General features: G+C 36.4%; 1 protein-coding gene across 1 annotated transcript in view; it reads right to left on the bottom strand.

Annotated features, from left to right (window-relative positions):
* Positions 1–18,047, bottom strand: part of LOC129222509 (uncharacterized) — a 63,321-nt gene that overhangs the window by 1,516 nt on the left and 43,758 nt on the right. Inside the window, exons 11-16 of the mRNA XM_054857021.1 lie at positions 16,581–16,688; positions 15,460–15,503; positions 13,683–13,761; positions 13,546–13,576; positions 5,775–5,971; positions 4,578–4,793 (exon numbers count right to left, since the gene is read on the bottom strand). Of these exons, the coding sequence (XP_054712996.1) occupies positions 4,578–4,793; positions 5,775–5,971; positions 13,546–13,576; positions 13,683–13,761; positions 15,460–15,503; positions 16,581–16,688 (675 nt within the window). The remainder of the gene's footprint in view (positions 1–4,577; positions 4,794–5,774; positions 5,972–13,545; positions 13,577–13,682; positions 13,762–15,459; positions 15,504–16,580; positions 16,689–18,047) is intronic.

Genomic DNA, 18,047 nt, shown 5'->3' with positions numbered 1-18,047 from the left:
AAGTTCCCTGACTTTTCCAGGTTGTTTTTTAGAAAATTCCAGGTTACTCGCTTCATTCAAAATTTAAGTTTAAATAGTAATATTTTCAAAATAATTAAAATTGTTTAAAGTAGCAATGCAGAAGAACTGAAACTTCTACCCTTAGATTTAAAAAAAAAAATAAAAAAAAAAACCTTGGAAATTTTTTTTCCTTTGTTTTCTCTGTCAAAATTTTAAGTTTTTTTTAAACATTTTGTTCAAAATTGTTTTAATTTGTTTACTATTTGTTGAAAACAGAGTACTTTCACCTTATTTTAGCGTTTCTTAGATGTCACGCGTAATATTATAGCGTTTTGCTGTAGTCCTGCAGCAATCTTTTAGCATCCGCTTTTGGTTTACAATACTTCTTTTATTTTCTTATTAGTAGGTTACACAAAACATATTGAGCAAAATGCAAAACTAAATTTCAGTATATATATGATTAACTTCGTTGCATCGATCGGCATACCATGTAATGCATAGTAACAAAAATCAACATCCGCCGATCATAGGCCAATGCCAATAATCTTTTTTTTTTTTTCACATATTAAAGGACGCTTACATTAAAATTTCAAATTTTCTTCTCCAGAAAGTAATAGTTAATTAACAAAAATTCATAACTTTTTGCACATTTAATGTTATTTTCAATAGTTCATATTGATATAAACATCCAATTCTGTTTCTGGAAGTTTAAGTCTACTTCCATTGCGAAAACGATCAAATATGGCGACAAAGTGAAAAATTTAAAATAATAAGTAGATTTTTAGATTTGTAGTATAAAAGTAGTAATAAATAATTAATAATCCTTAAAAAACTACAATAAAAGCAAAATAGTCAGTATTTAGCACATAAGAGTCTAAATCAATTAAAACAAAAAATGTTATGAAGATTAAATTTTGTACTTTTCCAGAAAATAATTACAAATTATCCGAAAAAAAAGGCACAATTTGTGTTGTTTTCAATAGTTTGCATTGCAATTAACATCCAATGCCGTTTTCGGGAACTTAGGCACTTAGAAAGTTTTGTGTACTTCCATCTTGGGAATGACCAAATATGGCGGCTATGCCCAAAAATAATAAATAACTTTTTTTAATTTGTCGCATGAAGACAATTAAAAAATAATAAATCTTCATGAAACTACAATTCATTGAAAAGTTTTTATCACATTTGCGTCCAAGGCAGTGAGGATATAATCTTATCCTTCTGTTTTAAGAACAAAATTTTTCATTTCTCAAGAAAATTATTTTAAATAATAATAATAATAGAAAAACAATTTGCAGACCATTTTTTGTTACTTTCATCAGTTTTCAATTAAAGAAAACATCCAATTCTGCTTTGCTTTTAGAAACTTAGGCATTTTAGGATCGTATCTACTTCTATCTTGTGAATGACCAAAGATGGCGACTACGTTTCACACGTAGCTGAAATGATTTTCCGATCAAAAAAAAAAAAAAAAAAAACGATTTTCCCCGATCGACCCTCCTATCTACAGGTTGTGCTTCCGAAGCAGTAAATTGTCTTCTCTCCTGTTGAGTTTGTGCATAATTCCTGTTCACCTGATTTTTTTTTCCTTGGGAACTACTGAGAGTCAAAAATGGCGGCTGCTGCTGAAGATTTTTTTGGGTCGCCACTTTTTTCATTGCTTTAAAATTGTTACAATTTGTTTTAAATACATCGATAAAAATGAAGATTAGATCTCATAAAACAAAATTCCCTGGGAAAAAATTGGGAAAAGAAAAATTTTGGGGACACATTTGGAAAATTCCCTGACATTTTTGACTTTGTCATTTTCCCTGATAATTCCAAGTTTTTCCGGAGCTTACGAACCCTGAAACGAACAGAATGTTGTGGCAACCCATCTAAACCTTTAGGCAGTAGAAAGAAATGCGTTCCCCACACTGACTCCATGCAAGAAAATCTTCCCTTCTTTTGGCGCATTTTTCGTTGTGAAAAAAAAACGTTCATTTTTCGATTGCTGTTTTTAAGTGCCAGCGTCAGTTTAGTTAAAAATTTACAATTTTTTTCGTGAAATCACAGTAAAAACGAAGACTAGATCTCATGGTACTTAATTCCTTGGGGAAAAAAAGGAAAAAAAAAATTTGGAGGACAAAATTTGAAAACTCCCTGACTTTTCCCTGACATTTTTGACAGTGTAATTTTCCCTGACAATTCCCGGTTTTCCCGGAATTCCCGGAGCGTACGAACCCTGAACTGCTAAATTAATCATCAGCAATTAAGCAAATATCAAACAACACCATAAACTCAACGGTTACACGCGTATTTACTTCCAAATACGAAAAACAACACAGCGAAATGCCTCGCAATAAACAGAGCTAATACACTCTCAGTACAAATTCTCAATCGAAACTAAACCTTTTATCAAGCGGGACGCTTTTATAAACATCAAAAAGTTTCCACACCATTCGAAATGCTTCTCGAAAATCGTAGATCGTTATCTTATTTCATTCACAAATTTTATCAATGAAAAAAAATAGGGGGATCGTATACTTCAGCCGAATGTATAGGGGTAGTATATTCATTACAAGAAACTATTTACAGGTTATGTTACTACAATAATTTTAGATGACAGATAATTTAGTAAACGCCAAATTTAGATGAATTAATCACAAAAATAATTACTATCTACAGAATTTGTAACAGTATGATTTTCAATAATTACAATACACGTCATGTTCACCAAACTTTTAAAAAAAGGGTTAAAATCATGAAATAAGTAACTCATGACATTTCCCTATTTTAGCCTCATTTTATCACCATTGTAGACATCCTTAATAATCAATTTCTTTGATCGATTTTATTTTTAAGTAAGCCAAAAGTAAAGCTTGGTAAAAATTAAGTGCTAATTTGTACAAATGGTAATTTGAAGGAGTACTAATGGGCTGTCATTAAATGATGTTGCACTTTTTTTCAACATATTTGACCCCTTCCCCTTTTGTCACACTTCACCTTACTCCTTCTCTTGTCACATGTCATATTTTTTATAATCATATTGATATAATAACTGTATGGTGTCACTTATTGTCACCCTCTCTCTTCCCTTGTCACACTTAATGTAGTACATCTTATGTATTTTTGAATAGTTAAATAATGATTAGAGAACCTGACTTATGTTATTCAGAGTGTAGTGGAGAAAAAATAATATCATCATGAAACTTGAAAAATAGCCAAGCACCATTTAAGCATGTTTTATTTCACTTATGAACTGTCTTTGTCATATAACAATATTTTCACCTTCAACTTTTATGACTTCTATGATCAATTTGTAAATCACATCTTTATGAAAAAAATGAACACACGAAACTACTATATTAAATTTGCCCTTATACCTTCGCTCTTGTGACCAAGTTAAGTTATCGATCAAAATATTTTTTGTTACTGTCATAGAGGAAAATTATGTAGTCTTGAACTAAAAAAGAAGGAGTTTTGAAGGAGTCAAAACCAAAACGAAGGAGTCTGAAGGGCCCTTCGGAAAAATTTCTTAAATGAAGGAGTATTGGAGGAGTTTTGAAGGAGCGTATGAACCCTGTAAAATTTAAACGGCCCAATTCTCGAAAACGAACGTAAAATCTTAATGGTCAGAAAATAACTTGACGTAAAATTAGGCTTGCCATTATTGTTCCTTAAAAACACAAAACAGCGTTAATTCAATTGAAAATTTTCTGACTTGAAGTTCTCAATTCTAAAAATACAGACAAAGTAATAATATCAATGCAAAAAAATGTGATATCTCATCAAAAACAACCCTGTTGTAAAAATTTCCCGCCAAGAAAACCCTTAACGTTTCTGCACAAAAAAGAAGGCCTTCACATATCCTAAACCCAAAAACCCTCAGCCTTAAAAAGTTATGATATCTAGTTTGCTCACCAAGTATCTGCCAAACTATCATCCTCCCTCTTCTCCTCTTTCATCACACCTACTTCCATTAAAACCTCTTCCCACATTCAACTCCTCAGAAATATGGATAGATCCTTTAAATTGTTTATCCTGCTTGGCGGGAAGCTTTTTGCTCACCAAGCAGCCACTTCACTTTGAAAAGCTTCCCGCCAAACAAGACAAACCATTTGAAAGATCTATCCATATTTCTGAGGAGTTGAAGGTGGTGGAGGTTCTAATGGAAGCAGGTATGATGAAAGAGGAGAAGAGGGAGGATGATAGTTTGGCAGATACTTGACGGGGAAACTAGATATCATAACATTTTAAGGTGAGGGTTTTTGTGTTTACGATGTGTATGTGTGTGTGTGAAGGCTTTCTTTTTTGTGTGGAAAAGTTAAAGGCTTTCTTGGCAGGGAAATTTTTACAACAGGGTTGTTTTTGATGAGATTTTAAATAAACCTCAGGGAAAATTATAAAACTATTAATCAAAAATTTAATAGAAGAAAACAATATTTTTTAAAATTTTAACTAAAAGTACTAAATTATGCTCTCTGTATAGCAATGAACCATCTAATGCTCCTACAAGAAGAAAAATTGCAACACAATATATTGTCGAAACAGCACTACTATACATAAATTTGTATAAAAAATAAATAATTACTTGCCTAGCAGCATGTAGAAAAGTTTTGCAACATATTTCCTCTTTTTGGTTGTTTTTTCTATCAACTCCCGAAAACTTGCTCGATTACGAGGAAAATTTTCATCTAAACATTCTTTAATTAGTTGCATTGTGCGTTCCACTAAAGGGCTAGCAGGCTCCTCAGGAGAAGGTGGAGGTGGTGTTTTCTCTGGAGAAACAATGCAGATATCTCCAGCTCGACCTTTGAAAAAAAATATTTTCTCAACACAGCAAGATAAACAGCACACAGAATTCTAAAAACATACTTCTTGTTTCAGGAAATACATTTCAATAGCTAAATATCTCTACATAGTATAAAATGAAGTCTCCAAAAAGCGTCTGTGTGTTTGAACTAGCAAAACTCGAGAACTACCCGGCCGATTTCGGTGAAATTTTCAATTTGTTCCTTTAAGTCCTGAAAAGGTTTGCAGACCAGTTCGAAAAAAATCGATGAATAGTTCTTTTTTTATTCCAATTTAGGCCCAATTTTCTCATAAATTCCCGATGATGGGGGTAAAATTTTTTTTTGCATATATTAATATTATATATTGTTGGAAAGAGTAGAATTTTCCGCATTCTACGCAATTTGTTTCAATGATCTAACCTAATTACGACGGGAGTTATTTGAGTTTTTCACTCGAATTTGTTTAGGCTTAGCTGAAATTTAGACACTACTTTCTTCATTAAATCTATCAATAAAAAGTGAAGGAATTGTCCCACAGTTTTCTTTTTCACACCACTGGAAAAAGCTGCTTTTTTTACTCGAGATCTAACTCGACCTATGGTCGAAATTTTAACCCTCTATCTCCATTAGAAAAAAGTTACAAGCGAATTAAATGAAGTTCAAAAATCTGTTCTCTATACAAGTTTTTAACCATATTATTTTCCGTTTCCACGGTAACTCTTTTTGAATCCATTGTTTATTTCCATCTTTCTCATTTTCAATTCTTAAACTTATTTTACTTTGTGTTTCCATGGTTACGCTTTTTAAATTCATCTTTCTCATTTAAATTTCTTAAAAGTATTTTAATATCTGTCATTGGAGGTGAAATTTTGAATGTTTTTTTTTCTTTTATTTAAGTCTGATTGTTGAATATGCGTCACTTGACACAATTTTTATTTTCAAAGTAGACCGGGCAAAGCCGGGCAACGCAACTAGTCAATGATAAAATGAAACACTTACCCACCCATGAGGGAATTTCTTCACGAGGGAGGTCCTCAATTACAGATTCAAGAGCAGCAGGCTCAACAGCAATTTCTGCTGCTGTTCTCTCAGCAGCCATTTCTGCATCTTCGAACTCCATTAAGGGTACTTCCTCCAATTCAATGCCAGCTGAAGGTTCTTCCATCATGGTTAATGCGGATGTTGCATCTCTCGCTCTAATCGGGACATAATCATATGAAATTATAAGTATACACAGCAGATTTATTGGTATTCAAAATTGCATAACTTTGAAAGTATTTTACATGCATGATTAATGCCCGATGGAACAAGAAGCTCAACAAGTTTGCAATATTCATATAAGGTGGTAGAAAAACTGTAATGCCTTTATTATTCCCATTTCTTTATTTTTAACTAGTGGTCCATCCCGATCTTGTTCGGGTTAAAAAAATCTATATTAATATATATATATTGTAACGGATTCGGTGCGACTTCCACTTTCTTGATATGAAAACACAGTTCTTGATAAAAACACAGAAATTTATTTACACTATGTACAGGAAAGATCGCCAACAACTGCTAAATTATTCATCAGCAATAAAGCAATTATCACACAACACCGTAAACTCAACGTTTACACACGTATTTACTTCCAAATACGAAAACAACACAGCGAAATGCCTCGCTATAAACAGAGCTAATACACACTCACAGTTCGAAATCTGAATCGGAACTCCCCGTTTATCCATCGCTAACGGCTTTTATAAACATCCAAGAATTTTCTACAACATTCTTTCTGCTTCGAGAAATGCGTAGACCGTTATCAATTTTTATCAATGAAAATAAAAAGAATAGGGGGTTGTATACTTTAGCCATATGTTAAGGGGTTGTATATTCATTACGGGAAATTATTTACAGGTTACGTTACTACAATAATTACTATTTACAGGATTTGTAACATTGCCCCCTTCCTAAGGACTGCACGTCCCGGGCAGTACAACCCCCAGAAAGGGTGCCAAACTCCTATCACATGTTCACAAATACACACATTAAATAATAACTAACAGATACAGAAAACACAATAATAACAAGAAATATTACTAAACATTAAAAGCAAAAATTATCTACAACTTTTATGTTATCAACCATGGTTGTTTACGTAATACTCATGAACTATGGCCATAGTATGGGGCTAACCGATCATAATGTACAACCCTAGGTTTTGCATTAGGTGATTTTTGGATCCTCACTACGACGTCATTTAGTCGGTTAACGACTTTGTAGGGTCCATCCCAATGCGACTGCAATTTGGGTGAAAGACCTTTCCGTCGGATGGGATTCCATAACCAAACCTTGTCGCCTTCGTTGAATTCATGTCCAGTAGACCTTGTGTCGTATCGGGTCTTCATCTTCTCCGCCGCGATGTTGATTCGCTCTCGTGCGAAGTTATGAACGTCTTCCAACCGGGCCTGGAGATCCTGGATGTACTCCTCAGGCGATGAAGGCGCATCCGGAGGACGACCGAAGACGAGATCACAAGGTAGCCGAAGCTCTCGTCCGAAGAGCATCTGAGATGGGGCAAATCCAGTAGTCTCGTGGACAGCACTGCGGTAGGCCAGCAGGAACAAAGGTAGCTTCTTGTCCCAATCCTGTTGATTTCTGGATACCATAAGTGAGAGATTGTTCAGGATTGTGCGGTTAAATCTCTCCACCATGCCGTCCGATTGTGGGTGTAGTGGTGTTGTCCTAGTTTTCTCAATTCCGAGAATTTGACATAGGCCCTTAAACACAGCAGAGATGAAATTCCTCCCTTGATCGGAATGAATCTGCAAAGGTGTTCCATATCTCGAGATCCAGTGTTGGACTAGAGTCTCTGCTACGGTGGTAGCTTCTTGATCTGGAATGGGATACGCTTCGGGCCATTTGGTGAAGTAGTCGATGGAAACAAGAATGTATTTGTTCCCATCAGCAGTTCTTGGTAGAGGACCCAGGATGTCGATCCCAATTCGTTCGAAAGGAGCTCCAACGTTGTACAGATGTAGCTTCCCTCTGCTTCTCTTCTTCGGTCCTTTACGAGCAGCACAGGCGTCACAAGAATGGCACCACTTCTCCACGTCATCCTTCGCCTTGCTCCAGAAGAAGCGCTCCCGAACTTTATTGAGAGTTTTCAAGACACCAAAATGTCCTCCAGTCGCACTACTATGTATTTCTTTCAGAACATCTGAAATCCTGGATCGAGGAAGTAGTAACTGCCACCTAGATGTCTTGCCGTCGTCAGATTCCCATTTCCGGTGTAGCACGCCGTTCCGTAAATGGAGTGAGTTCCATAAAGCCCAGTATCTTTTTGTTGCAGGACTGAAGATGGAAACGTCCTGCCAGCTAGGGCGTCGACTGTCACTTTCCATGAACTCTAAAATTGGTTTTATGTCGGGGTCTTCAAGTTGATCTTTTCGAACTTGGTCATCACTCCATGGATCAGGTTCTGATGATGTTGGAGTCACTGTCACCTGATAGGCGGTATGGCTAGTCGTTCCATACTGTTTCTCGATTCGGGAACAATAGTGGCAGTTCTCAGGACAGGGTCTCCTTGATAAAGCGTCAGCATTACTGTGAGATAACCCTTTTCGATGCTTGATCTCCATGTCATATTCCTGGAGCCGCTGTATCCATCTGGCTATCTGGCCTTCTGGATTCTTGAAGTTCAAAAGCCAAGTTAACGAGGCATGATCTGTCCGAAGCAGAAATTTTCGGCCGTAGAGGTAATGATGGAAGTGTTCTACAGCTTTCACTATGGCCAGTAACTCCTTTCTGGTGACGCAGTAATTTCGCTCCGACTTTGATAAGCATTTGCTCCAGTAAGCGATGACATGTTCATTTCCATCAATTTCTTGGGATAAAACAGCTCCGATGCCCTCGTTGCTCGCATCAGTGTCCAGGATGAAGGATTTTTCAGGCTGAGGATAGGCGAGGATAGGCGTTGATGTTAAAGCCTCCTTCAGTCGTAGAAATGCATCTTCGCATTCTTTGGACCATTCAAACTTTTGCTTGCTCTCCGTCAGCTTATGCAAAGGTCGTGCAATGTTGGAAAAACCCTTCACAAACTTCCTGTAGTACGTGCAGAGCCCCAGGAAACTTCGCAGCTGATGGATGTTTTCGGGACGACTCCAACTCTTGACCGCAGATACCTTCTCTTGATCGGTTTGTTCACCCTCAGAAGAGATGATGTGACCAAGGTAGTTCACTTCCCGGCGGAACAAATTACATTTGGACGGGCTTAACTTCAGATTGGCTTCCTTAAGCTTTTGCAGCACCTTCCTAAGATTTGCCAGATGTTCTTCGAAACTGCGTCCCACGATGATGATATCGTCTAAGTAGACCAGACAGGATTCGTAGGAAAGTCCTCTTAACACTGTCTCCATAAGACGCTCGAACGTAGCTGGTGCATTGCAGAGGCCGAAGGGCATCACTTTAAACTGCCATAAGCCTTGTCCAGTTGTAAACGCTGTCTTCTCCCGGTCATCAGGGTGTATCTCAACCTGCCAGTAGCCGCTCGTCAAGACCAGGGTCGAAAACCACTTGTGTCCGGAAAGAGTGTCCAAGGTGTCGTCTATCCGTGGAAGAGGGTAACTGTCTTTCTTGGTGATTTCATTCAGCCGTCGGTAATCGACACAAAATCTGGTGGAGCCATCTTTCTTTCGGACCAAGACGATGGGAGAGGCCCAAGGACTGGACGAGGGTTCGATGACATCATTCTCCTGCATCTCTTTCAGGAGGGTCTTGACCTCTTCCTTCTTGGCAAACGGTAGTCGTCTTGGATGCTGGTTAATAGGGGGGTGTTCTCCAGTATAGATCCTATGCTGCGTTAAATCCGTCCGGCCCACATCCTCCGATGTAGATGAAAACAGATGCTTGAAGTCGTCCACCAATTGTTCCGCAGCAGTTCTTTGATCATTCGATAACGGCGCACTCCCAATTAACTTCGATGTCAAGGACTCAGAAGACACAGTCTCAGGGGAATTGATTCTTCTAATGATGCAGTTTACTGGAGTACAAGTTGCCAACACATCACCTTTTCGGATATTCCTGGGCCTTTCACTCACGTTGGCGACTCTCACAGGAATTACATCCATAGAAAGGTCCACAAGCGTAGATGCTACCAGCACACCTTTTAGGTTATTGTTTAGGTTGGGGTATTCAATGAGTCCAAATCGAAAACTACTGCTTTCTTCAATGGAGCCAGGTATTAATGATTCTGACCTTGAGGGAATCGATAAATCTGTTTGGGCTATTATTTGATGAGCGGATTTTACATCACTTTCTGCGGGGAAAACGGCTATGTCTTCTCTCATCGAGTGCAGCTCATTAGTCTTGAAGTCGAGGTTGAAGTCATACTTCTTTAAAAAGTCCAATCCGAGAATGAAGGGGTCCGTGATAGCAGCAACGAATGCCGTATGATGGTAAGTGGCATTTCCAAACACAATTTCTAAGTTTACTTTACCTTCAATCTCGATCTTGTCACCAGTCACAGTTTGGAGGGTAACGCAGGGCGGCGTCCAAAGAATGTTGAGTCCAAATTGACGAGCCACATCTGTTCTAATGATCGTAACATTGGCTCCAGTGTCAATAATCAGTTCGCAGGGAAACCCGTTTACATATGCGTAAACAAACAGTCCATTACTGCCGCCACTCGTCGATGAAATCTGGAAAACTTTAAGATGGGGCTCATTCCAATTTGGCGACCTCCGCCCCGCGAGATTGCCATGGCTTAGTTTTCCTGGACCTGTGAGGGAGAGATGCTCTTCCCTCTGGTTTCTTGGCGAGCTTCACAGTTTCTTCGTAAGTGACCCTCGCCGCCACATTTCCAGCACTTAAGTGATTGTCCATTTTGGTACTTGGGAGTCGAAGTCCTTTTGAGGATTCCTGCAATTTCTTTTATTTGCTTTTCCAGTTCAGCAAAGCGTGACGAAACCGGATCAGGCTCATCAGTTTTCACGCCGCGGATTGAATGGCGATCCTTGCGGGTTGCTTGCTGGGCGGCCTCCAACTTCATCGCATACACAACAGCAGAACTCAGGTCTTTGACATCCGCCATCCGTAGAGCTTTCTGGATTTCCGGATCTCGAACCCCGTCGATGTAATAGTTGAGTGCCAGGTTGTCTCGAACATCCGCAGGACAGTCGCAAAAAGCAAGATGAGACAGTCTCTCGATGTCCGTCGCTAGCTCTTGCAGGGTTTCCCCGGTTTTCTGGAAACGGGACTTCAACTGGAGTCGGCTGAAATCTTTCTGGCACTTCTCACCGAAGCGAAGCTCCAACGCAGCTGTGAGGGCGGCGAAATCCAGGCGCTGGCTGTCCGGAAGGGTCTGAAGAATGTCCGCTGCGTCACCTCTCAGGGATGCTGCAAGATGGCAGGCCTTGGTAGCAGAGTCCCATCCGTTCGCTTCCGCCACTATCATGAACTGAGTTTTGTAAACCTGCCACGAAGTTTTCCCATCAAATGTGGCGAGTTTAATGGACGGTCGAGCAACCGATGTGGGAGCGCCAAACTGTACAGAGCTGCTTTCCGCGGTCGCCAATCTCCTTTCCATGTTTTTAATTTTCTCATCCACATGATTCTCAACTGTTGCGATACGGTTTTCTACTGTTTCAAATTTTTCATCAAAAGCATCAACTCGATGCTCTATCTCATTAAATTTATTTTCCATCACAGTCTTTACCGAAGTAAGGTCATTTTTAATTTCCTCTTGGTTAGAAGCTAAATCATTTTTCAGCACCATTAAATCACTTTTCCATTGTTCTTGATTAGCCGCCATATCATTTTTTAATTGTTCTTGATTAGCCGCCATATCATTTTTTAATTGTTCTTGATTAGCCGCCATATCACTCTTCACAGAGTTGATTGCATCAAGCAGTTGTTTTAATTGTTCATCCATTGCGCGAGTAATCACCATAAAAATAAAGTCCAAATTTAAAAAGTCTTTATGAAAAAAATGTCCAAAGTCGCACTTACTGCAAGAAAGTCCTGAAGTAGCCCCACGCTGGGCGCCAATTGTAACGGATTCGGTGCGACTTCCACTTTCTTGATATGAAAACACAGTTCTTGATAAAAACACGGAAATTTATTTACACTATGTACAGGAAAGATCGCCAACAACTGCTAAATTATTCATCAGCAATAAAGCAATTATCACACAACACCGTAAACTCAACGTTTACACACGTATTTACTTCCAAATACGAAAACAACACAGCGAAATGCCTCGCTATAAACAGAGCTAATACACACTCACAGTTCGAAATCTGAATCGAAACTCCCCGTTTATCCATCGCTAACGGCTTTTATAAACATCCAAGAATTTTCTACAACATTCTTTCTGCTTCGAGAAATGCGTAGACCGTTATCAATTTTTATCAATGAAAATAAAAAGAATAGGGGGTTGTATACTTTAGCCATATGTTAAGGGGTTGTATATTCATTACGGGAAATTATTTACAGGTTACGTTACTACAATAATTACTATTTACAGGATTTGTAACATTATGATATAATAGATATATAATATCTATATAATATATAGATAAAATATTGTGATGTAACTTTTAAATTTAAAGTTTAAAAGTAAGCAACATTTTTTTGTTTGGTTTTTATGAGATTTTAAACAAATTGATTTACTCATTTCCTGATCATGAGAGACTAATATATAATTCTCACTGAACAATAAAATTTTCCCGTAGGCGCCGTTGTACTAAGTATTGTAAAATTGTAAGTTTAAACTTCAGATTTGATGATGGTGATGACATAAGAAATTTTCATTCGAAATTACAATCACTAAAATTGGAAAAGCAAATATGCAGGGACCATTGGGATGCAAGGAGTATGAGACAGCTGATCTACTTTGGATACTGTAAGAACAATCCTCAAAATCATATTATTCCTTAGTTATTTGAATTGGGGCTTAACAACATTGCATAGATTAGGAAAATTAAAGTTGATCAATAAAATTATTGGGATATCGCCTTTAATTTTAAAAGCATGAAGAGAAGTCCGGAGGAGTTAAGGGAATTAAGGAATTAATGTAAACAACGTTATTGGCAAAAACTATTGCCTTTTTGCACATCCACATGTAATTTTTTTAACAAAGAGTCTTGGTTTCAGGATAAACGTTGAGGATCAAGTCATTTAGAAAGAATTTCCATACTCCAAAACAGTGTCTGGCCCAGTAGTACAGTTCCACAACACTGTATTTGCACATTCTGGTCCTATTATAACCCTGTTTGTAATTAATTTGTATCATGTCAAATGCTTTTTTTTTAAAATAAGGTGATTTACAAAATGAATTCTCATTTGAGCAACTGTCTATACACAGATAATAATGTTAATATTGATAAATGATTGATTTCATCAATATTAATGATACTTTCTGATTGAAAAACAAAAATCTAAAATCTGTCTGGCTGTTCAAGGTTTTTGGATCTCAGAAGTTTTGATTGTCCATATTGTAGATTTTCCATACAGTATAACAAAGGTTATACTGTATCATAATCAATGATTTTTCACTCATATTCAAAGTAAAATTGTTCAACATGAAAACCATTAATTTCTTTCTGAAACCAATCTTTTATGTATAGAAATTTGGTGCAGACTTTTTGCTTTGCTTTTACAATTTTAAAATTAGATTAAAAGTCGAATTATCAAAATGAGAAAAAAAAATTGCAAGCATTCAACATTTGCTGGGAAACGTTAGTTAAAAAAATCATTTTCATTTATCGACAAAAGTTCAAGAATAACTTACAATGTAGACTCTGCACCTGTTACTTCAGCAACTGAAACAAAAAGCAAAAAATTATAAATAAAAAAATCAGCTAACACAAATATGGCAAACACAAGATGGCAAGAAATTCTGCGGACAAAAAAAACAAAAACAATTACTTAAAGATTTTGAGAGGCCTGACGTCCCAGAAACAGCATGCTCTCGCATGTCACTAGAAGCTTCTGCTCTTTCTGCTTCCTAAAAGTTTAAATAAAAAATATTTTAATGAATTAGTCATACAGCATTTAATTATGCTTGGGTTTATCAATTGACCTATTTCAAACAAATCTTGTTTGGTAAGACCTCATTTGGTGTATGCTTTTTAGTTTTGGTCTCCTGATTTCAAGAAAGATATTGCTTCATTGGAAAGGGTTCGAAGAAGGGCTACTAGGCTAGTGAGGGGACTTTTAGATTTACATTAAAATATCAGTTTTGAAAGACTTAATATGCATAGCCTGGAGCAAAGGAGAATCAGAGGGGACATGATTCAGTTTAAATTTAAATTTATCAAAATGAAAGCTGTTAATAGGTTGAACTTTTGCACGGAAAGCAGAATGAGGGGTCATTGTTTTAAGCTATTGAAGTCTCAGGCTAATCAGGAAAGTAGGAAAAACTATTACTTTAGTAGGATTATGGGCATGTGGAACGGCAAACCGGAAGAGGCTGTAATGGGTAAGAGGGCAGATAGCATTAAAAAGACCGTTGATCTTCATTGGGGATAATAAACTGATGGCCAGCCTAGCTGGGCCAAGAACCTATTGCTGGTTATAAAATTTGAATTTGTATTTGTAATCAACAAGAATTCTTAAAACAGTAAAGTGGAAGAAGAGAAGGACATGGGAGAACAAAAATCTTGTAACGATACATACCTAACAACTACAGCACTATGTTTGGCAGAATCATCAAAGTAAAAAAGAGTGAACTGAGATTGCAAAGTATATATTTTTAGCCAAATGTTCCAAATGACCTAATAGCCAAATGTCTCATTCATAATTATAAGAAGCCAAGCAGTGATATTACACCTATATTAACACATGGGGGGTGAGGGGTACCACAAAGTAATGGTACCTGCAATGAAAATTGTCTAAAGATGAAAAATGAAACGAAAACCTTTTTTCATGTATAGGTTTCTGAACTTGACAAAAATAGAAAAGGGCCTGTGGTAAAAGTAATTGAAAACATAACATTATACACCTTTTAAAGAACAAAACTACATCTTCACTCTTAGAGTGACAAATATGCTCTGTCAGTGTAGATTCTGACAATCAATAAGGGTTGACCCGGACCCGCATGGGTCAGCTTTGCACAAAAGTATTTTGCTTTCACACAAAATAGGGACCCTAAAAATAAAACCTGGATCAACATCAGGTCAACCTTGTGGGGTTTACGTCATTGTACAGTTGGGGTATCCTTGATTGCACAAGGATTAAACAGTTAATTAACTACTTGGATACTTAGGAGTACCTACAGGCCCATGGTATGATCTGGCACAGGCCCTGTAGTGAATGCGGGCCCCTACACTTTGTATTTAAACAGGACATTTTAACTGAATAAAACTATAAATACATTACAAATATTTTTGATGCACAAAATAATATAAATACCAACTATGGTATATCTTCTTTTGCAATCAATTAAACTAAAATTAATACAAACAATAGTTATTGAAAATGAGATACAAAAAATTGAGACAGTAAACAACATTTTAAATGAAACAGGCATGAAAGAAGTACAAAAGGATGAAAACAACTGATATAATACAATACATCATTTACTATCTTTCATGAAATTAGTTCTTATTTTACAGTTAAGTTTCAAATGAAAAATTATGAAATTATTATTCCAATAATTTGAACAAAAAAAATAAATAAATAAATAAGGGTAGAATTTACTCACTATTGCAGAATCAGACCTTTCTTGAAGAGGAACTTGATCTAGAGCTATAAAAAAAGCTTTAAATTAACATGTGCGCTGCAGCAAAACTAGTTAAAAATTTACGCTACTCAAGCATGGTATATAAACTTATAAAATTTTCAACAAACTAAACAAAAGAAGGAAGAAAACAGGTCTTTTGTTTGGAAAAACATTGCAAAAGGAAAACAAAGACATTTCAAGGATGAAACTTTCCGTGCTGCTTTGCAGAAAAAAAAAATTCCCCTTTCAGATAAAATCCATTCTGACTCAAGATTTCATTATTTCCCATTGGCGTTTTAGTACTGGAAAAATTTAAATTCACCCCATATATTCAATGTATATTATGTCAAAAAGCAGCAAAAAAATATGCCCACACACATAAAAACATTCAATTCTCATAGCCAGCGGGGAACTGCCTCTTCGCTACCCCTCAAAATGACAGGTGGGTAAGTAAAACTAAGTCAATAGCAAAATCATTCCAGGGCCTAACTATGACTTTTAAGGTCATCTTCATTAGATTTTTAATTTCGAAAATTAAATCGGTATAATGTCTTGGCCATTAAAATGAAAATATTTCAAATGTTTCATTTACCAGCATTTTTAAAAATAGACTTAGGACACAGAATTGTATAAATAAGTAACGGTATAAATAAATAACTTGACTGCAGTTTTGAACAGAAATGCTTTGCTACTAGTGCTCTCTAACAGAAGATGGAAATAAATAGTCATAAGTGGCTCCTAGCGAAGGGCAAGGGGGGGAACTGCCCTCTCACTTTCAAAAGTAAAGGGGCCTTTTAATTCATGATTTTAATCAACAAAAAACTAACTAATCTATCAGCAAAGGTAAACTAAATAAAAAGATTGGGGGGGGGGGGCATGTTCACCATTGTTTACAGACCCATATTATGTCATCTTATAGAAACACTTTGAAATATTTATTTATTTATATCTTGTTAAATTTTTTATTATTTCATGTTCAGAGACATTTTCATGTGAGATCTGTGACCTTAAGAGTGTTCGTTTTCAAGCTTTTATCTGTACATTCTTTACTTGCCATAGTTAGGGCAGGTAGACAGTGCAAAAGTTATGGAAATAAACAATACCAGAATCTTGTTGATCCATCATAAATGCACCATATGGACTAGGATCATTTGGTTCACTTAAGGTCCTAGGTTGCCGCCAAAACCTAGAAGTACCATTCAAAGCAGCACCTTAAAATATACAATAAACGAATTAAAATAACAATAATGCAACATCCTTAAATATATATATTTTTTGTCTTTCATATAAATTTATGCATTTTTTTCAGTAGGAAAAAAAGTGGTGAAAATGTTAAATAAATGAGAAACATGGAAAAAATGAAAAAAATTTTCTTCAGGCCAAAAGGTTAAGATCAATGAACAAAAGCGGAAGAGTTAGTAAGTATGGTCCCTGGCCAAATTATTAGACGCACCATAAGATTTTGTGGAAAACGTTAATTATCAGATGATACTGTACAGCTACCTGGTTTTTACGATATACAATGTATTTTCATATTATTAACAACGTAAGCATCTATAGATAACACCAATGAAACATCGTAGTTATAGGAAAAATATGTATTAATTAAAGCTTGATTAAAAATGAAGAAAATGAAATGAAAAGTTAATATTTTGTTGAAACACCTTTAGCCGCTATGAGAGCTTTAATACTGAGCGGCATGCTATCAATGCAAGACCGTACTGTCTCATGCATTTGAGGATGATGATTCCACACATAAATGATTATTTCTAAAAGTTCGGTTTTGTTTGTAATCACATCTTTAGCCACTTGTCTTTTCATCAGCTCCCACAAATTTTCATTTGGGTTCATATCGGGGGTAGTACCCGGTCATTCCAACAGAGGGATATTTTGATCAACCTTTAAAAGATTTAATGAACCGTGCTCAGAGCCCGATCATTCTGATATTGGACATGGGGCACATTTCTATTTCAGGGCCCCCTAGAGCCCGACTAAGATTTTTGAAGACACAGTGCATGAGTCATTTCGTGCTCCCTCCCCCTATTTCCGCTTATTCTGAAGCTACTAAATATTTTGATATGTTTGCATATTAACACAACCATGCTAAATTTGGTGGTACCTCATATCACAACATTTAAAAAGTAGAAGAGATATAGTATATGATAATTAGATAAGATGTGGTTAAACTTTGCCTGTTACAGTTTACCATAAATATCAAAGTTATCTATGATATAACTTTTAATAGTAAATACAGATCAAGCTGGGAGTGGTTTTGGGATTTACAAAGAGATCAAATTTTTAAGAGGAATTTTTATAAGATTTTTTTTTTGTCTTTGCATTTGCAAAAATATCAATGATATTATTGTACTCTAGATTCTGAGTGAAATCATTATTTTTATTTTGCATGATAAATTAAGGGGGTTTTGGGCTCCCTGAAATCTAAGAGGAGGGGCCTGTGCCCCGCATGCCCCTGCGGTAATCAGGCTCTGACCGTGCTGTGTGCATGGATGTAGGAATAACAGGATGATGCACAGGGGGGGATTTCTGGAAACGATAACCGTAACTGGCCG

The sequence above is a fragment of the Uloborus diversus genome, chromosome 5 (assembly GCF_026930045.1).
Source record: "Uloborus diversus isolate 005 chromosome 5, Udiv.v.3.1, whole genome shotgun sequence".
Classification (NCBI taxonomy): Eukaryota; Metazoa; Arthropoda; class Arachnida; order Araneae; family Uloboridae; genus Uloborus; species Uloborus diversus.
This window is presented reverse-complemented; position numbering and strand designations above follow the sequence as displayed.